This window comes from Palaemon carinicauda, chromosome 17 (genome assembly GCF_036898095.1).
Source record: "Palaemon carinicauda isolate YSFRI2023 chromosome 17, ASM3689809v2, whole genome shotgun sequence".
Classification (NCBI taxonomy): Eukaryota; Metazoa; Arthropoda; class Malacostraca; order Decapoda; family Palaemonidae; genus Palaemon; species Palaemon carinicauda.
In genome coordinates, this window is record NC_090741.1 from 35,868,222 (window position 1) to 35,893,914 (window position 25,693).

At 42.8% G+C, this 25,693-nt stretch overlaps 1 protein-coding gene across 2 annotated transcripts in view; it reads left to right on the forward strand.

Annotated features, from left to right (window-relative positions):
* LOC137656669 (sister chromatid cohesion protein DCC1) overlaps positions 1-25,693 on the forward strand; it is a 118,229-nt gene that overhangs the window by 62,823 nt on the left and 29,713 nt on the right. The window contains exons 4-6 of one of the 2 annotated variants that reach the window (XM_068390845.1): positions 543-644; positions 3,517-3,635; positions 6,435-6,526. In XM_068390845.1, the coding sequence (XP_068246946.1) occupies positions 543-644; positions 3,517-3,635; positions 6,435-6,526 (313 nt within the window). The remainder of the gene's footprint in view (positions 1-542; positions 645-3,516; positions 3,636-6,434; positions 6,527-25,693) is intronic. The other variant, XM_068390846.1, reaches the window with a different exon arrangement.

The following is a 25,693-nucleotide window of genomic DNA, read 5'->3' on the forward strand; positions in this document are numbered from 1 at the left end:
TTTTTGATAAATTAGTCCTTTTACAGTACAGAAGGTCCTCAAATTATAAACATTTAGAGATACAAACACAAATCCAACTGAACACAACAAAGATAAGGTAAAGAAATACTGTAATAAAACAATATCATATCATTCAATACAGTAAACAAAACAACATTTGTAATAACCTGATATCTATTTCATATGAAACGCGACTGTTTGTTGACTTTTATAGCCGGAAATCATAGGCATGGAATTGAGATTAGGCCTACCTTAGGCCAAAATGTAACAAAATTCAACTTACAAAAAGCTTCTTGGAACCTATTATGTTTGTAAGTTGAGGACCTTCTGTAATCAAAGTATTTTTTTCTTTACACTTGTATGACTAACTTAGCATTTTAGATTAAGTAGCCTACCATACTTGATATTCATCTCTGTTAGGTGAGAGTTTGCCAAAGTATAATTTTCTTCAACCAATTGTCTTTTATAATTGTGAAATTAGAGACTTTCTTGCAAATCTGCATGTTCTAGATATGTTTTTTATTTCACCATTTTGCTTATAGGTAAGAGATGCCGAAACTTCAAATTCACTTGTGTTGCTCCCAGAATTTACCTTTTCTGACAGCATGCAAGCAGAGGGCGAACGCAGTCTGATTAATCGACGGGTGAGTAAGTTTGTACTGCGATCTACAATTTTATGTGTTACTAGCAGGGTTACCCAGCGTTTCCGGGTATATTTACCCTTGGATTTTGAATGTGGGCATAAATCCCCCATCATTCACAAATTTTGCTCCAAATGAAGCCATCTGGGAAGCATTATTGTAAAGTAGTATGTTTTCAAGAAAATGTTTTTAATGGTGTGATATTCCATTGAGAAGTTTTTTCAGTTATTCCCTCCACTGCAACACAATCCAGGATGTTCATTCTTCTATTTCTGAGCATCACAGTGATTACATTGTTGTAACATTAAGCCAATTTGTACTGTCTTGCTTCACAGGGGTATCTTGGTGCATGACTCGATCAACATGGAAACGGTTCTCAGCTCCTTCTGATGTTTCTTGGTTTCGATGGACAATCATTCTTTGTTGGTTATCCTGAAGTCAAGACATTCTTCGATTTTTTGGGGTCCTGGTTTCTTATAGCTGCTATTCTTTGTTGATTATTTTCAAGGGGGAAATTTCTTTGGTCTTCATCCTGTGGTTCACGTCTAGTTGCCATTCTATTGGCATTAGTGTTCCTTCTTAAATTCATATGCTCTTTGTCTTCTGCATCACATCTAGCTGCCATTCTGCTTGCATTAGTATTCTTTCTTGAATTCATCTGTTTTTCGTCTTCTGCATCACGTCTAGCTGCCATTCTACTTGCATGAGTTTTTCTTTGTTCTTCATCCTGTGCCTCACGTTGAGCTGCCATTCTTCTTGCATTTGTTTCCTGTTGCAAATTCCTCTGCCCCTCTGTTCCTGCTATTTTCTTACAAGGCTAAACCACAAATAACCATCCCCAGTTCTGTATTTGATTTATAAATGCAATATGAATAATATATAAAAAGTTGAAGTTGCGGGTTTTAGGTCTCTACTGAGACGATTTACATCGTTCTCTTCGGGCGACCATTAGCCAGCAGGGACTATCACTAGTCCCCTCTAACCTCCCCCCCAGGCGCCACCCTGGGAGTGCCCCCCCCGGTAGAAGGTCTCACGGTATTCGCGTCCCTGGCGGTGACCGAACTCGGGACCTCTGTAATGGAAATCCGCGACGCTACCAACCTTGCTATCCGGAGTATATGGTTAATAAGAATTTATTTAAGCTTACAAACAATCATATTTTAGTTTTTAATTCAATACCAAAAGAGATTATCTGATTTTATGAATAAATGCACATCCTAACTTGTTAATGTAGATGTTTACAATTTAGCATTTTCAGTACATAGTGGGCTCTTTATTCATGAATGTGGATTGCTCTGATAGCAAAAAATAGAAAGATTTTGTAAGGTTTAATGACAAATTAAGTTATTAAAATTATTTTGCGATAGTATGAAATAAACTTAGTTGTTATATTTACCAATATTTACATTCAATATCTGTTATATAGCATATTTAGATGGCTGTGGATCGTCAGCATCAAGAGCTGATTCGTCTGTTGTTGTTGTTCGATATGTACGTATTTTGATAAGAAACTGGTCGAGAGTTCGTTGAACTGCGCTCTTGTTCTTTTCCACAAGGATTACATGGTAGGGAGCAAAATCATATAAACAATACTCTGTTAACTAAATGTAAGCATAATCACGATACTGTCGTGACCTTGAAAACAGCTGACAACAAAACCAAAATAAAAATGGGTTGAAATAAATCTTGAATTGAAAAGTACAAAAATTTTTAAACTAAGTTCAGATAACATCGAAAACCAGGATTATTTTAGACATCTTTTAGTACATATACATTATGCTGTCAGCTAAAGCTACAGATCAGCTGACGAAATCAAATGACGTTTTAATCATAGCCAATGATCAAACATATATTTAAGAAAAGTAAAAGTTTATATAGTGTGTAGTATTTATCTGACACTTTCTAAAGAAACAAAGATTTCTGTTAAATCTGTTTTATGTGTGTGGAGTAAGGCACCTCAGAGAGGGAGAGAGAATGTATTCATATGATAACTAATGATAGCTATAAACAAAAATATGAAAAACTATGTTGTCTATAACAAATTGGTGCTAATGTAATTTGCATTAGTAATTTATATTAAATATGTTAAAAATTATTCTTGGTTATTCTCGATAGTCTTGACATCAGCTGATCACAACCATAAATAAGAAAAGTAATCGTTGATTTTTAAGTTGCACTTGAAATAAAAAAAAATGAGTATACAAAAATATATTTTCATACTATTTTTTCTACTTTTATTCTTATTTATTTTAGAATAATAGGATTTTATGTGCTGATAATACTTCAAATAGTAGATATTTAAACTATCATAGAAAATGCCACTGTTTAGCTCTTAAAGACCATTAACTAATTTAAAAACACAGTCACATGTTTTCATAGTTCATTTGCTAGGATTTATGTTAGGTGAACATTACTGTAAGCGTAAGTATTTTCATGTGATGATTCTGTATACTTTGATTATTATTTGTTATAGATTTTTATGTACTTTTAACGCTATTCCAGTGATATGACTTCAATACTTAAATGGAACAGACAGAAAGTCAAACAAAATGACTTAAAACTTTATTTTTATTTTCTCATGTATTATTTTTAACAACAGACGTAAATTCGAAACCGGCTTAACTCTAAACAACGTTAACCGAGGCACAGTATACCTGTATTCAGCTTAGTAGCAACACAGTTACTTTAAGTAACTCCTGTCACCAGTGCACACTGCAAACAGCGTTACATACAGTATTTGTTTTGAGCACTTAATTTTTTGATAGCTACTCTATGTAATCATGTCTTCGGTTATTGTAGTGAAGAACTGCCAAAAGCAGGTAATTTCACCCTTACTTCCCAGCATGAAGTGCTTATAATTTTTTTTTTTTTTCAGGTTAAAGCTATTCATCATTCATACTTAGAAGTCAGGCCGTGCAAACCTCGTCTTCAGAAACTACGCCAGATGCTCAATGAAAGACCATTCAATGGTGATCAGGAAATGGAAGGTGAAAGGTGAATTTCTACATGGCCTCTTTGTAACTTGCAAAATCTTGTCATATCATGACCACCTTAAATATTTTTATGTCGGCTCTCCTCTCTATTGGTTGAACATTAAAGTGTTCTCTCCATGCTCCTCTATCTTGTATGAAGGCATCCTGAACTTCCATGAGGGCTAGATCTTCCCCTATGATCTTTTTCCATGATTTCCTTGGTATTTTATACAGGTCTTTGTCCTATTATTTCCATATTCAATGTGTCATATTCCTTCTCTTCACATGTCCAAACCATCGTAATCTTTAAATATAAAGGCTTTACTGTAGGTTCTGGATACCACGTATTTCCTTCAATTCTTCCTTCATAATGTAATCTTCCCACTTCACTCCAGTCCTCACACTTTTGGTATACAGAACAAAAATCTAGAAACCCCACTCCTCACCATTGTTATTATTATTTTTATTATTACAAGCTAAGTGACAACCCTCGTATTTATTGTCACTGCACAAATTTGCTTCCATCCTTTATTATTATAAAGGCTATATAAGGAATTAGAGCTTCTCCCTATTTTCAATGAAAAGTGAGTGAAAAATTTTAAAAATTTTAATTTCTCCATTTTTTCCATAGAATGTTTCACAGGGAGTCATTCTAGTGGTATTTATTGCCACTGTGCACATTTACTTCCATCCATTATTATTCTAAAAGAATTTGAGTTTCTAGAAAAATTTTAATGTCTCCATTTTGGCCCTAGAATGTTTCAGGGTGTCATTCTTGTGGTATTTATTGCCACTACGCACTTTTACTTCCATTCAATATTATTATAAAGGCTATATGAGGAATTTAAGTTTCTCCATATTTTCAATGAAAAGTTTCCCAAGGCCAGCCCTATGAGTGAAAAATTCCAAAATTCTAATGTCTCCATTTTGACTCTAAATGTTTCAGGGATTCATTCTAGAGGTATTTATTGCCACGATGCACGTTTACTTACAAAGGCTATATGAGGAATTTAAGTTTCCCTATATTTTCAATGAAAAGTTCCCTGTGAGTGAAAAATTCAAAAAATTTTGATGTCTCCATTTTGGCCCAAGAATGTTTCAAGAACTCATTCTAGTGGTATTTATTGCCACTGCGCATTTTTACTTCCATCCATTATTATTATTATTATAAAGGCTATATAAGGAATTTGAGTTTCTCCATATTTTCCATGAAAAGTTCCAAAAATTTTAATGTCTCCATTTTGGGCCTAGAATGTTTCAGGGATTCATTCAAGTGGTATTTATTGGCACTGCGCATGTTTACTTCCATCCCTTATTATAAAGGCTATATGAGGAATTTTGAGTTTCTCCATAATTTTAATGAAAAGTTCCGCATTGCTAGTGCAGATTGCCGATTTCCTCGTCTTTTGCCAAGAGAAGTCCCTCTGAGATGGAGTTGTCAAAGGCTACCATTCAGCTTTGATTACAGTCTTTCAATTGATGGGTATAGACCTCTGCTTGTGTAGTTGCTGAGTGTCAAGTTTTCTTCCCCATCTTGGGGACTCAGTCCTCTGAGTGGAATGTGACCTTGGTAATCAAAGCTTATACTTGTACCCCATTTGAGTATTTGAGAGGGTCATCCGAAAGAGATCTGACCCTTAAGACTGTATTTTTGCTAAGCCTGAGCATCTTTCCTTCCCCTCTGTTGAAGATGAACCGATACTGTTATTTGCTTGATGTAACTTAATGCAGGTAAGATACACTTCTGAGCTCCATTTTTTAGAATCTAAATAGGGGGAGGATGGTGGAATATATATCAACCCATTGATCTTCATATGCCAGTTATTGTATATTATTCCAGACTGCTCTCCTCTTTGGGAAAAGGGATTCCTCCTTTAACCATGTACTAAGATTCCTATGAAGGACAAATAGAGAGTTGCTGAAGTCATCTCCTTTGCTCCCGTATAGGACCAGGTAGACTATTTCCCGGGGGGAAAAAAAACAACCATTGGGGTACCAATCTTTTGAGTCTCCTTATTTAAATGGATAAAAGGTTTGTACACACATTGTAACAAATAATAGATATTAAAAGTAACTTGTATTTTTCACAGCTACTGTGTATACAAACTAAAGTTACATTTCCCACCTCAACCATCTCGCTCAATAATGAATTGAAAATCAAAAGTAAAGTCTTCAACAGGTGGTACTACTCACCTGTGCACACCCCCTGTATTTACCACATTTGCAAATTCAATGGTTGTTAGTGCTCTGCTGAAGACATTCCATATTTTAATGGAACAATACAAATTATTTATATTTATTTTATTTTCTATTAAATCCAAGATTGCTATGATCTAATTCCTTTTATCAAGTCCCTTATTATTCCAGTTAGTCCTGGAACTTTTCTGTCATTCATCTTCCCGAGAGCCTTTTAAAATTCTTTATGTTTTATGTTCTCTATTGGTCTTTCTATTATACTAAAATTCTCCAATTCATATTTATTTTTTCATTTAGCAGCTCTTCAAAATACAGCCTCCATCATTCTAGTATTACTTTATTTGAACTTTATCTATTTTCCTCACTTATAGTTTCTGCCTAAGATATGTGTTTCATCTTAAACTTCAATAACAGCTGTAGAAAATTTCTATATCTTTCAAGCATTAGGAAAATATAATTTGAGTTCTTAGAAATTGCTGAATCAGTTCCACATGAATGTAGAATAATTACAGCGAATGTAGACAATTGTCCGATCATACTCAACACTAAAAGGTCCACATTCTGGTTAAATTTTTTAATGGTAGTAATAAATAATGATACAGGAAACTGCTTTATATTTTTCCAGGTATTGTCTGAATGACCTTTTAGACCGTGTGCAGTGTAGTGAAGAGGAACTGGACCAGGCATTGCTAGATGTTGAGGCTTATCATTTATATGGTGAGTTATTGTTTCTGCTCAGATACTCGTAGGTAAGCTGCTGTTAGAAATACAGAAGGTCCTCAATGTACAACCATTCTGAGATACAAACACAAATTCAACTGATAATAGCAAAGATAAGATAAAGAAAAATTGTAATAAAATATTATATCATTTGATACAGTAAGCACAATGACATTTGTATTAACCTGATATCTATTTCATATGAAACCCAACTATTTGTTGACTTTAGTTTCTGGAAATCATAGTTATGAGATTTAGGTTAGGCCTACACTAGGTCAAAATTTAGAAAATCTGACTCACAAACAGCTTTTTGGAACGAATCAAGTTTAAGTTGAGGGCCTTCTGTAAATTTGATCAGAAGAGCTTAACCCTTTTACCCCCAATGGACGTACTGGTACGTTTCACAAAACTCATTCTTTTACCCCCATGGACGTACCGGTACGTCTTTGCAAAAAACTGCTATTTAAATTTTTTTTTTGCCTATTTTTGATAATTTTTTGAGAAACTTCAGGCATTTTCCAAGAGAATGAGACCAACCTGATCTCTCTATGACGAAAATTGAGGCTGTTAGAGCAATTTGAAAAAAATATACTGCAAAATGTGCTTGAAAAAAAATAACCCCTGGGGATTAAGGGTTGGAAATTTCCATATAGCCTGGGGGTAAAAGGGTTAAAGACCATCAGCTTAACATATTTTTACAACTTAAGTAACTTGACGAGAAAGTAAATCACAATGGACTGAATATCTAAAGCAGTGAGAATTAACAGAGAAAGAAAGAGAACTTCAATGATTACTTTCAGTAACCATTCATAGAGTCTGGCAGTGCAGAACCAGTTTAAGAAGTAAAAAAGAATTAATTGATAATTACAAAATGTGGTTTTGTTGAAGGAAAACCTACTGTATATTTAGGGAGGTGCTGTGTGGTCTCCAAAGACTACTGTAAAAGGCTACAACAGGTAATCCAATACAAAATTAATCGCCAAAGGAATAGTGTCTCCTCTGCTCTTAGGTTAGTATTTCTGTATGCAAACCACTGACTCGTGTATAAGGGAGACCCATGAGTTCAGATTCTATTGAACATGTCACAGCACTTTCAATGCTGAAATCATCTGACAATCGATGATGCGTCAACACCAAGAACTATCACTAATTGTGCCAAGCCGCCATCTTCGAAACTTAGAGTGATAATTAAATATCCTCTTCTCTACACGAAGCTAGGGAGGAAGGTTGGGCTTGGGGACCACACCGTACCTCTTGAAAATGGATTCTTCCTGCAAAAAAAAACAAAATTTTTCTGGTTAATGTACTGTGTGGTCTTCAAGGAATATTACTAGAGCAATAATCAAGTAAACTTGTGTACCATAAAGGACACCTGTCCACAGCTAAGTAAATAACTCAGTCATATGTGTATAAGGGAGAAAAAACTAAAAAGTCTGACACTTGCCTCATAAGTGCAAAACTCGAGAAGAAACTAGATCTCTGTCATGCTTCTGCTGATAAACCTAGTTGGTGTTCCCCACTTTTACCCGATTCCCTCTCGTAGGAACCACAAATAAGTCAAGTACACCACACACATGCTGCACTGCTTGGAGATGTTTCAGGTAGTGTCTTATAAACACCCATATTGGAATACACTATCCTGATTACCTGAATTCACCCTGATCTCAATCAGCCTGAACACTCAAAACCTGAGATACCTGTGTTTTCTTGGTGGCAACACTACCTTCCCACATGTGGGTTGAACATATTCTCACCCATCAGTTACAATTGTTCTTGTTTTTGAGATACAAAAGTTTTTTTTTTCGTTTTTTTCCCAGCAATTGCAGGATATAGATCAATTATGTAAGCCTTCTTTCCCCATCTGACGATGTATAAATACTTTAAAAATTAGGGGAGACTGAAAATTATGGTGACATATTTCTTATACTTGTCTTTTGCAATGTTTAAAGAGATTTATTTTATTATTATTATTATTATTATTGAGTTAAAAGCAGCCATTACTTTTAACTCAACCTGCCTAAAAGAGGGTCTCCTACCACGATATTATTATCATTATTATTACTAGCTAAGCTACAACCTTAGTTGGAAAAGCAAAATGCTATAAGCCCAAGGGCTCCAACAGGGAAAAATAGCCCAGTGAGGAAAGGAAAAAAGGTAATAAATGATATACGAAATAATGAACAATTGAAATAAAATATTTTAAAATCAGTAATAGTATCATAACAGATATCATATATAAATTGTGTCAGCCTGTTCAATATAACATCTGCTGCAAGTTTGAATTTCTGAAGTTCTACCGATTCAACTACCTGATTAGGAAGATCATTCCACAACTTGGAATAAAACAAACAAAATACACCGTATCAGCTTAATGCCAGGAAACAATATCACATGAAGAATTTTATTTCTACATAGAATATAAATACTATGTAAAATATACACAGGCTGAAATATGTTGTCTTTTTAATTCTATTTATTTTTGGGCTCAAGCCATGTCGTCCTGATGGAAGTTCCTATAGGGTAGCTTCCTAGGGTATATTACAACTACGGCGATATTCCCAGAGAATTTACCTTAAGGTACCCAGAATTCTAACTCCTGGAGCGAATATCCCTAATGAAAGTACCAGGGATATCGCGAAATATCAGAGGACGTATTCTTGACACGCCACATGGCAATCTGCACCCCGAACAGAGATAACACTTCGAAGGGGTCAATTGGCAAGAAAACGAAAACGAGAAAGAAAAAGGAGAGCCGTTCGCAAGGCTCTCTCTTCTCCCGTTTCGTAAGCGTGCATTGCGCCAATTCTGGCGCCATCTGTATTCCTTTTTGCGTAGCTTAACAACTCGGTGTTTTTTCCTGTGTTTCTCGCAAAATCTTGGATTTAATCGCTTTATTATGCTTTCTCCAACTTTGTCTGCCTCTGATAAGTTGAGTATTATTTCTTTCATGTATAAATGTAGGCTCTTGGTAATTTTTAAAGTGATTAATAGTAATAATCTTTGTTACAAGAGCCGTTGCCTACCGGAGGCGTCCTGGACGCTGTCGCTCGCTAGGTATGAGTTTTAGTTAGCCAGAGCGACGTTCCCGGCTGTTTTGCTTTAATAATTTTAGCTATTTAGCGTTACATAGGATTTCCTTATTCGTGCTTTAGTATTGTTTGTTTTGGCGAAGTATTCGCCAATTCTGGCCTACGCTAGACCATGTAGCCTTGTCGTTTGGCCCTAGTACTTTCCCGCATGATTTTTGGATTTCCGAGTGTTTTAAAATTTTATTGAAGCTTTAGGCAGTTTTATACATTTAAGATTATATTGATTATTTCCAAGATAGTATACGAGTGAGTTTCGGTGATTTAGGTAATCGATTCTCTTGGTGCCTAGGCTAAGTTGCCTATGGAGCCTTAGTATACTTTCTCATACTCCCGGTTGCTTTCTTTTCTTCGGAGAAGGTATGCAATCCCTTTCCCTCTGTTTAAGCCTTGGGCTTAACCCTAGTGGTTTATCTGAATTAACTTTCGATACAACTATATTGGGGTGTTACTGTACCTTCCTGTTCCAGTAAGTCTGGCTTCAGAGAGGGGCAGAACATCAGAGTTTTTAGTCTGAATCTGTGTTTGTCTGGCTTGAGGTAGAGTCTCCCTCGCCAGTCTGACTCAGACATAGGAGGCTTAGCCTCCTTAGGTCACTCCCGAAGGTTTCTGTACGAGATGATTCCTTCTTTTGTGATCTAGCAGACTAGTCCTTGTTGCTGTTCTCGGTGGGAGGATAAGATCCTTTCCCTGGGAGTAGCAACACCTTCCTTGCTTTGGTTCAGTGGGGGTTGGCAAGTATTGCTGGCCTCCCCCTCTTGGATCTCCCTTAGGCTAAGATGAGTTTTCTTGGCTGCGGGTGATTCTTTACTAAAGCAAGGTTGGTAGGACCCTCTTTGTCCCTTCCCCCTCTATCTCTGTAATGGCCTAGCCGTTACAGTACTGTACGTCATTCTACATCTGGACCTAGTATAGGTTAGGATGTGGAATTGACTCAGTCCCTTGCCGGCCGGCAAAGGTCTTCTGCTTTGAGTGCTGCCCGGACCTCCCTTGGTTCCTCATCCATGTCTGTCTGTAGAGCCAGACAGCATTGGTCAGGAAGCCTGAATTAGATTCTCCCCTTCCTTATATGCACTCTTTCGGATTGCCGGGCTTGGAGGTAGTATACTCTCTTATCCTGGCATCCATTCTGTTTTCTTCTAGTGCTGTACCCGACCCGGCAGCCGGGCATTCGAAGTTCTCTGGTTCTTTTGCTGCTGGCCGGCATCGGTTGTTTACCTTTGCCGGGCGGCTTTTGTCACGCCCTTGTCTGCCGGTCGCTATGAGCGGTGGCCGGCAGCCGGGTGCTACCTTGTGTAGTTGCTGGCCGGCACATGCATTTGAACCAGCGTTCTGCCGCCTTATAGCTGTTAAGTAGTATACTTTAAAGCTAGTTATGGTGTGTGCACTTGCCGGCCGGCGCATTACCTTCTATACTGTACCAGTATTCTTCAGTATAGCATATACTGTAGGGAGAAAACTATAGTATAGTATTGGTACAACACTGTGTGTTCTAACACTTTTGTGTTGTCTTGCACAGCCCTTTGGTGTTGCCTTACAGATAAGAAAGTGAGTTCTTTCTTGTCTATTATCCGGTATTTTAAAATCATATCTTAGGTGTGAGCTCCACCTGTTTCCTCTGGAAATTTGTCATTGGTTACTCTAGGACAGATTAACCATACGATTTTATTTTCTGGAAGGCTGCAACAATTGGTTGTGCGGGAAACACAAGTGTGTGTCTTTCCTTTCTGATTTGTTATGCTAAACTGTGCATATCCAGTGATACGTAGTTCACTTGATACTCATGGAAATTTCTTCTCTTTACAGGAGGAACGTCCGAAGTGCGGAAGTGCTTTCTGCAACGTCCGCAGTAAGAACTTCTGCGGACATGAGTTATGTAGCAGGCACGCAGCATGCGCTGTCTCCAAGGGTGATCTCCGGTACTGGGACCCTCAGGTATGTACCGTGTGCTCTAACCTGATTACTGAGGCTTTTGATTTCCCTAGGACGGCGGAATTAAGGGATATAGCAAGGGAGAAGCTTCGTACCTGGGTAAGGGGCTTCCAGAAGAACACCTCTGGACCTTATCTTCCAAGTGAGAAGATGAGGGCTTACCTTTTCCCTAGGGCATCAGCTGATGCAGTGATTCCCCAGCCTCAAGAGGAGATCCCCCTAGTTCAGATCCCGGTGGATGCTGAAGTCGTGGTCGCCTTGCAAGACATCCAGTTGGACGACAGGATGTCAGACGTGTCCGAGCGTCGGGAGGAAGTCCTCCTGGCAGAAGGCCAGGATGAAGATCAAGCCCCAGACATTGTAGAGGAAGAGGCCGACGAGGTGTCGGCTGCTCCGGTTCAGATCCCTGAACCTATTCCCTCAACATCGTCTGCTCTCCCAGTAGAGCTGGGACAGGCCCTCTCCTCCATTGTTGGAATGATCCAACAAATGCAGAAGGAGAATAATGAGAAGGCGGCTGCAATGGAACTGCAGATGCAGAAACTTGCAGCATCACGTGGGCCCCAGAAGAGGCTCAATGTGAAAGACCTTCCCTTGTGCTCAGATGCTAACCCATGGAGATATGCTGAGCACATGCCGATGACGATTGGGAAGATCGTCATGTCGGATAAGTTGGGTTCAGTTCCCCTAGAGGAGGTGGAATTCTGGCCCAGCAAAGGGTCATATCCGGACTGTTATGTCCGGTTGAGGAAGGAACCAGCTTCAAAGGAGGAGACAGAGCCGAAGGAGGTCATAGTGATGGACCATGCTAAGGCTCAAGCTTTGCTTTCATCTTCAATGAAAGAGAGGGGCTTCACGAACTCAAAGGTGGCTGCATTGAGTAAGAAGCTCCCTTCCTTTGTGTCCTCTCCTGCTAGAGCCTTCCCCTTTTTGCAGAAAGGGTTTGCGGCTGTGTTAAAAGCAGTCGAGGCTGGCAAGCCTTGCCCCTCCTTGGAGGAGTGTAAACCCTTGTCGCTGGCCCTACCTATGGACCACAAGGACTGGAAGGACGTTCATCTTACCTTCTCAGTCGGGAAGTTGGAGGCTGATATTGCCGGACGTCAGTTCGGTGAGAACCTCCCTAAGCTGTCTGACTTTCTTTTGCGGAGAGAGCTCGAGACAAAAGAAAGACTGGCTGCCTCAATGTCTCTTCAGACCACTCTTGAGACGATGGCAAGTGACCCCAAGGTCCATGAAATGTTCATGGTAGTGGCCAAGACTCATCTGGCCACAGTGACGAAGGATCTTTACAGCTTCGTCAGGGCGAGGAGAGCTTGTAGGGAGTTCGTGTTCACCTCGGCTATGGTGAGGCACGAGCCAAGGAAACTAATCTCCTCCAACATTTGGGGCAAAGACCTTTTCCCTAGCGAGTTGGTCAAAGAATTTGTTGATAAGGCCGCCACGGAGAATAGAAACCTTCTCCAGAAGTGGGGCCTGTCTATCAAGAGAAAGTCTTCCCCGGATGAGGGTCCTCAACCAAAGAGGAAGACTAAGGGGACTAGGCTACCGTCTCGGCCAGCCAAGCCATTTAGACAGCAACAGCAACAGCAATTGCCGATACCTTCAGTGCCCCAGATGGTGGCACAAACCCCGACCACATTCCAGTGGGTACCCCAGGCCGTGTCGACACAGTCTCCGGCATTCAACCCAACGTTCGAAGGGCAGTCAACTTCCTTTCGAGCAAAGCCTAGAGGAGCAGCCAGAGGCTCGTCTAGGCGCCCCTCAAGGGGAAGGGAATTCAGGGGTGGTCGCAGTCAGGGAGGCAAGACCTCAGGACAACAGTCCAAGTGAGATGATACCGGTAGGAGGGAGACTTCAGAATTTTCGGGATCGGTGGACCTTCGATCCCTGGGCCCACAGCCTACTCAAGAATGGACTGGGCTGGAGCTGGTACAGCACTCCACCCCCGTGCCCTCGGTTTTTCCAACACTCCACCCCCGTTCTGGAGGAGTACATCCAAGATCTGTTGGAGAGAAAAGTGATCCGAAGGGTAAAGTCCATCAAATTCCAAGGGAGGCTGTTTTGTGTTCCCAAGAAGGACTCGGAGAAACTCAGAGTCATTCTGGACTTGTCGCCACTCAACAAGTTCATAGTGAACTGCAAGTTCAAGATGCTAACACTGCAACACATAAGGACCTTACTGCCCAAGAGGGCATTTACCGTCTCCATAGATTTGTCAGACGCCTATTGGCACGTTCCAATCAATCGTCGACTCTCCCCCTACCTAGGGTTCAAGCTACAACGAAGACTATACGCCTTCAGAGCCATGCTATTCGGGCTAAATATAGCCCCAAGGATCTTCACGAAGCTTGCGAGCGTAGCTCTCAAACAATTACGCCTAAAGGGAATTCAGGTAGTAGCCTACCTGGACGACTGGCTGGTGTGGGCAGCATCCAAGACAGAATGCTTGCAAGCTTCCCTGCAGGTGATCCAGTTCCTAGAGTATCTAGGCTTCAAGATCAACAGAAAAAAGTCTCGACTTTCTCCATCTCAAAAGTTCCAGTGGTTGGGAATCCACTGGGACCTAATGTCACACCAATTCTCCATCCCGGCGAAGAAAAGGAAGGAGATAGCTGGTTCTGTCAAGAGACTTCTAGATTCCGAAAGGATATCAAGACGCGAACAGGAGAGAGTACTGGGTTCTCTCCAGTTTGCTTCGGTAACAGACCCGGTGCTAAGAGCACAGCTAAAGGATGCAACCGGAGTTTGGAGAAGTTATGCATCAAACGCGCGAAGAGATCTGAGAAGACCAGTTCCGCTTCGGCTACGTACTCTTCTCAGGCCTTGGTCCCAAGCCAGACATCTAAAGAAGTCGGTACTTCTTCAGCCACCTCCCCCGTCGGTGACGATTCACACAGACGCCTCGAAGGAGGGGTAGGGAGGTCACTCTCATCGGAAAAAGGCCCAAGGGACCTGGTCCAATCTATTCAAGACCTTTCACATAAACTTTCTAGAAGCTATGGCAGTGCTCCTTACCTTAAAGAAAGTCTCCCCGCGTCACTCGATCCACATAAGGTTGGTGCTGGACAGCGAGGTAGTTGTGAGATGCTTGAATCGACAAGGATCGAGGTCGCCACCTCTCAACCAGGTGATGTTGGCCATCTTCCGATTGGCGGAAAAGAAGAAGTGGTACCTGTCGGCAGTTCACCTTCAAGGAGTCCGCAATGTGACAGCGGACGCTCTATCCAGGTTCACACCGATAGAGTCGGAATGGTCCCTAGACGCAGGATCGTTCTCCTTCATCTTGAGTCAAGTCCCAGAACTGCAGATAGACCTCTTTGCGACGAAAGACAACAAGAAGTTGCCCCTGTACGTATCCCTGTACGAGGACCCCTTAGCGGAAGCAGTGGACGCGATGTCCCTCGACTGGAACAGATGGTCCAGGATTTATCTGTTCCCTCCTCACAACCTTCTGTTGAGGGTCCTCAACAAACTGAGATCCTTCAAGGGGGTAGCGGCAATAGTGGCCCACAAGTGGCCGAACAGCGTGTGGTTCCCCCTGGCATTGGAACTACGGTTGAAGTTTCTACCGCTACCAGATCCAGTTCTGACCCAGCGAGTCCAGAAGTCGACTGTCTGCACTTCATTACAGAAAACCCGGACCCTGCAGCTCATGATTTTCTCTCCCTAGCGGTGAGAAAGCGTTTCGGGATTTCGAAAGCCAGCATAGACTTCCTAGAGGAATATAAGTGCAAATCTACTAGAAGGCAATATGAGTCATCTTGGAGAAAATGGGTGGCCTTTGTCAAGGCAAAGAATCCGCAGGAGATCTCGACGGACTTCTGCTTATCTTTCTTCATCCACCTCCATGGTCAAGGGTTGGCAGCTAACACGATTTCAACGTGTAAGTCTGCCTTGACAAGACCCATTCTATATGCCTTCCAGGTCGACCTCGCTAACGAGATCTTTAATAAAGTTCCGAAAGCCTGCGCTAGGCTCAGACCTTCAGCACCTCCAAAGGCCATTTCATGGTCTTTAGATAAAGTTCTTCATTTCGCTTCTCTGTTGAACAATGAGGAGTGTGCGTTAAAGGATTTGACCCAAAAAGTTATTTTCCTATTTGCACTCGCGTCCGGGGCCAGGGTTAGTGAGATTGTAGCCCTCTCGAGAGAGGAAGGTCGTGTTCAGTTCCTGGATGGGGGAGAACTGAACCTGTTTCCGGATCCTACGTTTCTCGCCAAGAATGAGTTACCCACCAACAGGTGGGGTCCCTGGAGAATCTGCCCTCTGAAAGGAGATGCATCTCTATGTCCAGTAGAATGCCTAAAGGTCTATCTTCATAGAACTTCAGACTTCAAGGGTGGTCAACTATTCAGGGGAGAAACATCAGGCTCAAATTTATCACTGAAACAACTCAGGGCGAAAATCACATATTTTATTCGCAGAGCGGATCCTGACTGTACACCCGCAGGTCACGATCCGAGGAAAGTTGCCTCATCCTTAAATTTCTTTAATTGTATGGATTTTGAACATCTTCGTTCATACACTGGCTGGAAGTCTTCCAGAGTGTTCTTTCACCACTATGCGAAGCAAGTGGAGCAACTAAAGAGATCTGTGGTAGCAGTGGGTTGCGTCGTTATCCCTGCTGTTTAACTCTGCGAGGAACAGTGGTTTTAATTGGGACGATTAATTCCAGGGTGAGTGTGTAGTTACATACTGTGCTACAAACTAAGTGAGGGCACCGAGTTGCCCACGTTGACTGTTCCACTTCCAAAGGTGAACCTAGCATAAGTGCAGACATGTGTGCCGAGCGTTTCTAACGCTAATGTGACTGATTAGTAATACAGACTTTTATGACTTTGATACCTCGGTATGTTAAAAGTGGCACTAATGTTTTTCTTTCAGATAAACAAGTTTCTGTTTACTATCATACTTATGCTTAAAGTTTTGGTTATCCTTCTCTTATATATGTATATATAATTGTTGTTAACCTGTCTATTTATTGCCTGTCAATAAACTTGTTCTTGAGAACCTTGCGTCTCCTTCACCTGTGTCAATTTATTGGTATAATTGAGCATTCATTCTATGTATATTTATCTGGGATAATTCTAATAGATTGTTCCTTTATGCAAGCTAATGTTGCATTGGTTTATGCTTTCCCTTAGCGGGAGGACTCCATCCCATAAGGGGACGGTGGCGGATTTACAAGTTTCCTCCTATGCGGATATAAACCTTTGTCCAATACAAGTACTGTATTGAGTGGAGAACTGGTCGATATTTCATATTGACGCAGTGGTTCTTCACAAACTATGCTTTACTTAATATAGGGTGAGACCACTATATTGGCTTGCCTGGTATTCATACATAGGTATATGTACTCTTCGAGACTTTTCCAGAGTCTAGTAGGACTTCCCTGTAGGGGGCAGGAAGCTCTAACATGGTTTATGGTTAGTTGAAAAGATGTATAACGGTAACATCTTAGGTCTCTAGGTCTAGTCGACCAGGGAAATACCTCCAGGGAGTACGGCACGTTCTGAGAATCCACAGATACAGTAATGCTCTGGTATACTTCCATCAGGACGACATGGCTTGAGCCCAAAAAACGGAGTTTGAGGGAAGCGAAAAATCTATTTTTGGGTGAGATGGCCATGTCGTCCTGATGGACCCGCCCTTACCTTTCTATGAAATGGCTGTAGGACCCCTCCCTACATACAGTATCTGTAGCACCTCGTGTATCTCTACAAGGAATACAGATGGCGCCAGAATTGGCGCAATGCACGCTTACGAAACGGGAGAAGAGAGAGCCTTGCGAACGGCTCTCCTTTTTCTTTCTCGTTTTCGTTTTCTTGCCAATTGACCCCTTCGAAGTGTTATCTCTGTTCGGGGTGCAGATTGCCATGTGGCGTGTCAAGAATACGTCCTCTGATATTTCGCGATATCCCTGGTACTTTCATTAGGGATATTCGCTCCAGGAGTTAGAATTCTGGGTACCTTAAGGTAAATTCTCTGGGAATATCGCCGTAGTTGTAATATACCCTAGGAAGCTACCCTATAGGAACTTCCATCAGGACGACATGGCCATCTCACCCAAAAATAGATTTTTCGCTTCGCTCAAAATCCGTTTATTCAAACTAAAATGCTTGTATTGGTTTATTATGCAGGAAGGAATCAAATGTTATTAAAAGGAAATAGGCTGAAAATAATGTAGATAAAAATGATGAAAAAAGGGATATGATTATAATTAAATGTAAAGAGGTGTGAATTTACATACATGTAACAAGGATTTTTACTGAGAGAGAGAAAGATGCACAGACATAGAATGCTCGGAGTTTTTCTCCGGGGGCGTCTAAAAGAATTATTTACGATAAAACTTTGTTGGCCTTTAGTGATGTTGTAGTCATTTTTATTATCCTATTTTTTTCACTTGTGGTAGGATAAATATTTATACATTCATTAAAAATCTACTAATAGTGTATTTATAGTAGTGCTTTACTGTAAACGAAACCTTAAAACAAGGATTCGATTTTGTCACTTGATACCAAAAAGTTTAAGCAAACATTATCCCCTATGAAAAATAATGACTTAAAAAGATTGTGCTTAATTAAAGCCTTTTTTTTTTTTTTTTTTTTTTTTTTTTTTTTTTTTTTTTTTTAATTTTTGGGTGCATTTCAACTAACTATTAGTGACTTTTTTACTGTACAGTATCATTGATTGTTGTTAGATACAAACAAGTGTTTTCTTTAAACTTTTACAAAGCGGGGTGTGACGGTGACTAGTTTTATGAGTCATGAGGATGATTTTTGGTTTTTGAGTCGTCTTTTACTTGTACTGAAGTCGTGCTAATGTACAATTAGCACAGAAAAGTATTAAGAACTAAAATACCATGATAGAAAGCACATGAAAAGAATGTAGTGCAGCATAGTGAGTTACCTGTTAGTAAATCACAGGTAGGTAAGGGTCAGTGAGTCGCTAGGTTGAGTTAACCCACCCCATGGCAGCAAATATTCACATACCTGTACTTTCATTTCTTGCCCCTGTAACTGTTACATAACCCCCGCGAAAAGCAAGTGCTGACTGTATAGATTTTCCACAGATCAGTCGGATCCCTAAAACTTCACGCTTAGAGGTTATCAAACATCTCATCACTCAGAGAGGGTTTTCGCGACCAGTTGCAAAACAAATGTTTGGTTACCTCAGGAGGTCATCATCTTCAGCCTACCAGGCTAAGTGGATGATCTTTCGTCGTCGGTGTCGTGGAAGAGGTGTCTTTCCTCTCTGAGCCACTATCCCTTTAATCGCCAAATTTTTACTCTACCTCTGGGAGGAAAAGCTCTGCTCAGTGTCAGCCGTAACTCGGCTTTGAGTCAGGTCTTAAGACTGAAAGGAGGGGAAATTTCCGCTTCGACGGAATTACCTATGCTCATAAGGACCTTTGAGCAGACTTGCCCCTAATCGGAAGTTAGACCATCTCCTTGGAACATTGCAAATTCTGCTTTCCCTGAAAGGAGCCCCTTTCAAGCCGTTCAATCATGCCTCTACCAAGGCTTGACTCTCAAGATAGTCTTTTGACTCACTCTGGCCTCTGCTATGAGGATCAGCCAATTGCTTGGTCTTTCCTATGACATTCCCATTCAAGCAAGGGGATGGAGACAAGTATGTTCAACTTTTTCCCTGAGTTCATTGTGAAGACTCAAGATCCAAGGATCTCTGACCCAAAGTTTGATTCCTTTCAGGGTGCTTTTGTGACCTGTGAGAGTGGTGAGGTGCTATCTCAAGCGTACACAGGGAACTCATACCCAGACGAAATATTTGTTTGTCAGTACAGTACTGGGAAGGTAAAGAAGAGAATAAATAAAAATACTACAGTATCTCTTCCTGAATTATGCTAGTCATTGACCAGGCCATTAATCCTTTCCCTTCTCAACAAGGAAAGGCACAACCCAGAGTTCACAATGTCAGTGGCATAAGCACGTCCATGGCATTTACAAAGAACCTCTCAGGCGTGTGTATGGAGGCGCTAAATCACCTTCACAGCCCAGTACATGGAAGACATATCACCCATGTCCTAGATTCGTTCTCTTGATGTCCTATGGTGGCTGCTCAGCATATCGTCTAGCTACCTTTGCTTCATCACAGGTCTATTAGCAATTTTTCAAGGACTAAAGTTACGGTTTTAGTCTGGGATGAATGGGAATAATAAATGGCCTTTTTCTTTTTTCTTCTTCCCCTCCCCTGGGGTACAATATCCATCTTTGCTGTCAGCTGGAACTCATTAACTGCAGGTAAGCCCCATGTAGCTTGTAACTATTATCATTCTCTATACGAGGGGAAGATGGGGTCTGGATAAAGCAGTGTGTATAGTTGCAAACATATTGCTTATATTTTGCCTTGACGGTGTCATGTTGGTGTTTTTGCACTCACTTCCTACCTTTGCACGGGCTGTTAACCTGCTGGCAGTGTCAAACCATCGGTTAAATGAGTTGTCAGGATGGCCATCATGTATTCCCTTGCTCAGATGCAGCAATCCTGGGTAGAAAGTTCCAGCCAGTTGGAAAGACCACTTCCACCCACAATAGTGTGTCTCTCTTATATAGAGAACGGTGTTTTTTATTTATGTCGGAACATGTGATAAATTTGGAATAATTTTTATTTTTCAATATTAAACTTAGCCGGTGATTATATAAGCTGCAGCTCTGCTGCCCGACAGAAAAACTCTACGTTCAAAATACGCCAGCGATCGCTATGCAGGTAGGGGGTGTACATCAACAGCGCCATCTGTCGAGCAGGTACTCAGTACTCAATGTAAACACAGAACTCAATTTTCTCTCTGTCGTGCCACCGGCAAGACCTACTAAATTCGCTGTTGCTTACTGGATTGGTTTTCACATATTTTGGTGAAGTACACATTTCTAGTTATTAGCTTTCGCTTTGCAGACGTTATCTTCAATACATCCTTGCATTCTTTTATTGATTTTGGATTATTTGTTGACGACTTTGGATAGATTTTGAATTCCCCTTGACTAATTCAAGATGGCTGACCCTTCTCAAGTCCCTAAATTCAGGAAGTGTAATGCTAGGGACTGTTCAAGGCGTCTTCCGAAGGCCTCTATCGATCCTCACACCATTTGTTCCAATTGTCGGGATAAGACCTGTCAATTGGAAGATCGATGTGAGGAATGCGTTGGGCTTTCGGAATTCGATTTCATCGAATTCCAGAAATACACACGTAGGCTAGAGAGAGATAGAGTCAGGAGAAGTTCATCTCGCTCCGTTGATTTTTCCTCTCCTCATGCCCCACAACCTATTCCTTCCCCTGTAGTGGTTGCTCCTGATCCCCCTTCTAGCACTCAACAACCTTCGATGGCAGATATGATGCGTGCCATCCAGGCTCTGGGTGAGAGAGTCGAGTCATTGGCGAGTGACCGTAACCAACTCATGGCAGACGTCAAGGAGTTGAAGTGTAAGAGTGCAGTGGGTAGTGACAAAGTGAGTGGTAGTGTTGTGGAAAGTGTTGTAGATAGTGTTGCGCTTGAGGGTTCGTCTGTTCGTGCCTGTCGTCCTCCCAGTCCGGGACCTCTTGCAAGCTCCCAAGCCCAGGGGAGAAGCAATGTCGTACGACCAAAGGGTTCGAGAGGCTTTAATCAGCGAACAGACGTTCCCTCCGTGGTTTCGGACGTATCTAACCAAGATCGCCCCACCCACAAGAAGACGAGAGAGCCCATTTATTCCTCGTCTGCGGAAGATTTTTCTCGAAAGAAACCATGGACCAAGGTCTCGCGGCCTCTTAAACGCAAGTCGGTCCTTCCGCGCAAGTCCAACGGCCCAGTTGTAGCCACTGGGTCAGTTCGGACTCGCTGCAGTCTTCCGATGACTGCACACCTCCTAAGAGAGGCAAAACGGTACCGCATCAGGCAGTAACACCGTCTGTTGCCGCACCTGCTACTGTAGACCCTAAGTGGTCTTTGCTGCAGACCATGCAGACACAGTTAACGTCATTAATGCAGGACTTTCGTGCGGAGAAGGTTGACGCTGCACCAACCGCTAGCCTACAACCACCCACGGTTGTGCGTCCAGTGGACGCTGAGGCTACCTTCTCCCGCACTCCAGCTGTGAGAGTCCCGCCTCCCATGCGTTCCAGTGTACCCTGCCAGCCGCATGTTGACGTTCAGCGACGCACGGAACCTTCCGTTGACGTTCGCGAGTTACAACAACAACCTAAGTTGTTTTGTTTTGATGCGGTGCGTCAACCTCCGCAACCCAGTGTGGTTACCACTACTCGCCCACAGCAGACTAGACAGTCTGGAGTAGACGCTTTGCGCCCCCGCGCTGCTATGGTTGTTGCCAGCTCACAGACTGGGCAACAGTTCCATGACGTTGCGTCCGGTTCAGTCACGCATGCACCCGTGCTGCCGGACTCAGCTGACCAGCCAATTCCTACTCCTTTGCCGCTTCCTCCTCAGTATTCAGATGATGGACTCTCTGATGATGACGACGCTGCACACATTGACGACCCGCATACGGACATCGACGAACCCAAGACCACGCAACCCTCCTTGGACTTTAGGAAAGTTCTTGCACTGTTCAGGGAGATGTATCCTGATCAGTTTGTTTCTGCGGCCCCACGCTCTCCTCCATCTGAGTTCGCTTTAGGCACGCAGTCATCCGCGCCTGCCTTTACGAAGCTCGTCCTCGCCCGCTCGTCTAAGAGAGCTTTACGAGTGTTGGGAGAATGGATGCAGTCCAAAAAGCACCTTGGGAAGACAGCATTCACGTTTCCCCCTGCGAAACTCTCTTCCAGATCGAGCGTCTGGTATGCCACGGGAGAAGTTCTCGGCTTGGGAGTTCCTGCCTCTGCCCAGGGCGACTTCTCAAGTCTAGTAGACTCTCCCCGCAGGCTAGCCATGAGACGCTCCAAGATTTGTTGGACTCCTTCAGACTTAGACCATCTGATGAAAGGAGTGTTCAGAGCCTTCGAGGTTTTTAACTTTTTGGATTGGTGTTTGGGAGCGTTGAGCAGGAAGATCTCCCCTTCTGACAAGGAAACTTCCATGCTCATTATGTCCTGCATGGACAAGGCCATACGGGACGGTTCCAGTGAGCTTGCGGCTTCGTTCGTTTCCGGGGTCCTCAAGAAACGGGAAAACCTTTGCTCCTTCTTGTCAGCTGGAGTAACACAGTGTCAGAGATCGGAACTTATGTTTGCTCCTCTCTCAAAGTGCCTTTTTCCAGAGGAGTTGATAAAGGAGATTGCTGCCTCCTTGATTCAAAAAGACACGCATGACCTGGTTGCGTCCTCTGCCCGCAAAGCCACCCCTTTGCCTACCGTGTCTAGACCCAGGATGGACACTCCAGCGTCCAGATTCATTCCGCCCTTTCGTGGCAGAGCCTCCAGCAGAGGAGGTGCTCGTGCCGAAGGGAGACGTGGGAATAAGAAGAAAGGTACCAAGTCCTTTAAGGGCAGAGTCTGACTGCCACCTTCTTCAGACAGCAGTGGGAGCCAGACTCAAGAACTTCTGGCAGTCCTGGGAGAAAAGGGGCGCAGATGCACAATCTGTGAAGTTGCTCAGAGAAGGGTACAAGATCCCGTTTGTACGCAAACCCCCTCTAGCAACGTCTCCCATCGATCTCTCTCCCAGGTACAGAGAGGAGGACAAGAGACTAGCTTTGAAGCAAGAGGTGTCTCTCTTACTAGAAAAGGGAGCGGTAGTCAAAGTCCGGGACCATCAATCCCCGGGCTTCTACAACCGTCTCTTCTTAGTGGTAAAGAAAACAGGAGGGTGGAGGCCGGTGCTAGACGTCAGTGCTCTGAATGTCTTTGTCACAAAGCAGACGTTCGCCATGGAGACGACAAAGTCTGTTCTAGCAGCGGTCAGGAAGGAAGACTGGATGGTCTCTTTAGACCTAAGGGACGCTTACTTTCACGTCCCCATCCACCCAGATTCCCAACCTTTTCTGAGGTTCGTTTACGGAAAGGTTGTCTACCAATTTCAAGCCCTGTGCTTTGGCCTAAGCACGGCTCCTCTTGTCCTTACGAAACTGATGAGGAATATTGCCAAATTCCTGCATTTAGCGGACATCAGAGCCTCCCTCTTTTTGGACGACTGGCTTCTAAGAGCTTCTTTCAGTCGTCGCTGTCTGGAGAATCTAAAGTGGACTCTAGATCTGACCAAGGAATTGGGTCTCCTGGTCAATATGGAAAAGTCCCAACTGGTCCCATCCCAAACTATAGTGTACTTAGGGATGGAGATTCACAGTCAAGCTTTTCGGGCTTTTCCGTCGGCTCCCAGAACAAGTCAAGCCCAAGGATGCATCCAGAACATGCTAAAGAAGGACCGATGTTCAGTCAGACAGTGGATGAGTCTGATAGGGACGCTTTCATCCCTGGAACAGTTCATTGCGTTAGGGAGACTGCACCTCCGTCCCCTTCAATTTCACCTAGCTGTTCACTGGAAAAAGGACAAGACGCTAGAAGCGGTCTCGATCCCCATTTCCAAGAAGATGAAGTCATCACTGACTTGGTGGAAGGACAACATCAACCTCAGAGAGGGTCTGCCCCTGGCTGTTCAGACCCCCAACCACGTTCTCTTCTCGGACGCATCGGACACGGGCTGGGGTGCGACATTAGACGGTCGGGAATGCTCGGAAACTTGGAACTCGAATCAAAGAACGTTACATATCAACTGCAAGGAGCTACTGGCAGTTCATCTGGCCTTGAAAAGCTTCAAGTCCCTCCTTCTAGGCAAGGTGGTGGAGGTGAACTCAGACAACACCACGGCCTTGGAGTACATCTCCAAGCAAGGAGGGACCCATTCTATGACGTTGTACGAGATCGCAAGGGACCTCCTCACCTGGTCAAGAGATCTAAACCTTTCTCTAGTAACGAGGTTCATTCAAGGCAGCATGAATGTCATGGCGGACTGCCTCAGTCGGAAGGGTCAAATCATCCCAACAGAATGGACCCTACACAAGGATGTGTGCAAGAGACTATGGGCCACATGGGGCCAACCTACCATAGATCTCTTTGCAACCTCGATGACCAAGAGGCTCCCAATTTATTGCTCGCCAATCCCGGACCCAGCAGCAGTTCATATAGATGCCTTTCTACTGGATTGGTCCCATCTAGACCTTTATGCATTCCCCCCGTTCAAGATTGTCAACAAGGTACTGCAGAAGTTCGCCTCTCACAAAGGGACAAGGTTGACGTTAGTTGCTCCCCTCTGGCCCGCGAGAGAATGGTTCACCGAGGTACTTCAATGGCTGGTGGACGTTCCCAGAACTCTTCCTCTAAGAGTGGACCTTCTACGTCAGCCACACGTAAAGAAGGTACACCCAAGCCTCCACGCTCTTCGTCTGACTGCCTTCAGACTATCGAAAGACTCTCGAGAGCTAGAGGCTTTTCGAAGGAGGCAGCCAGGGCGATTGCTAGAGCAAGGAGGACATCCACTCTTAGAGTCTACCAGTCGAAGTGGGAAGTCTTCCGAAACTGGTGCAAGTCGGTATCAGTATCCTCAACCAGTACCTCTGTAACCCAAATAGCTGACTTCCTATTATACCTGAGGAAGGAAAGATCTCTTTCAGCTCCCACAATCAAAGGTTACAGAAGCATGTTGGCTGCAGTCTTCCGTCACAGAGGCTTAGATCTTTCTAACAACAAAGATCTACAGGACCTCCTTAAGTCTTTTGAGACCTCGAAGGAGCGTCGTTTGGCTACACCGGGTTGGAATTTAGACGTGGTACTAAGATTCCTTATGTCAGAAAGGTTCGAGCCACTACAATCAGCCTCCTTTAAAGATCTCACTTTAAAGACTCTTTTCCTCGTTTGCTTAGCAACAGCTAAAAGAGTCAGTGAGATACACGCCTTCAGCAGGAACATCGGATTTTCATCTGAAACGGCTACGTGTTCTTTACAGCTTGGTTTTCTAGCCAAAAACGAGCTACCTTCTCGTCCTTGGCCGAAATCGTTCGATATTCCAAGCCTTTCAAATTTGGTTGGAAATGAACTAGAAAGAGTCTTATGCCCTGTTAGAGCTCTTAAGTTCTATTTAAGACGAACTAAACCTTTACGAGGACAGTCAGAAGCTTTATGGTGTGCTATTAAGAAACCTTTTTTACCTATGTCAAAGAATGCAGTTTCCTATTATATCAGACTGTTGATACGAGAAGCTCA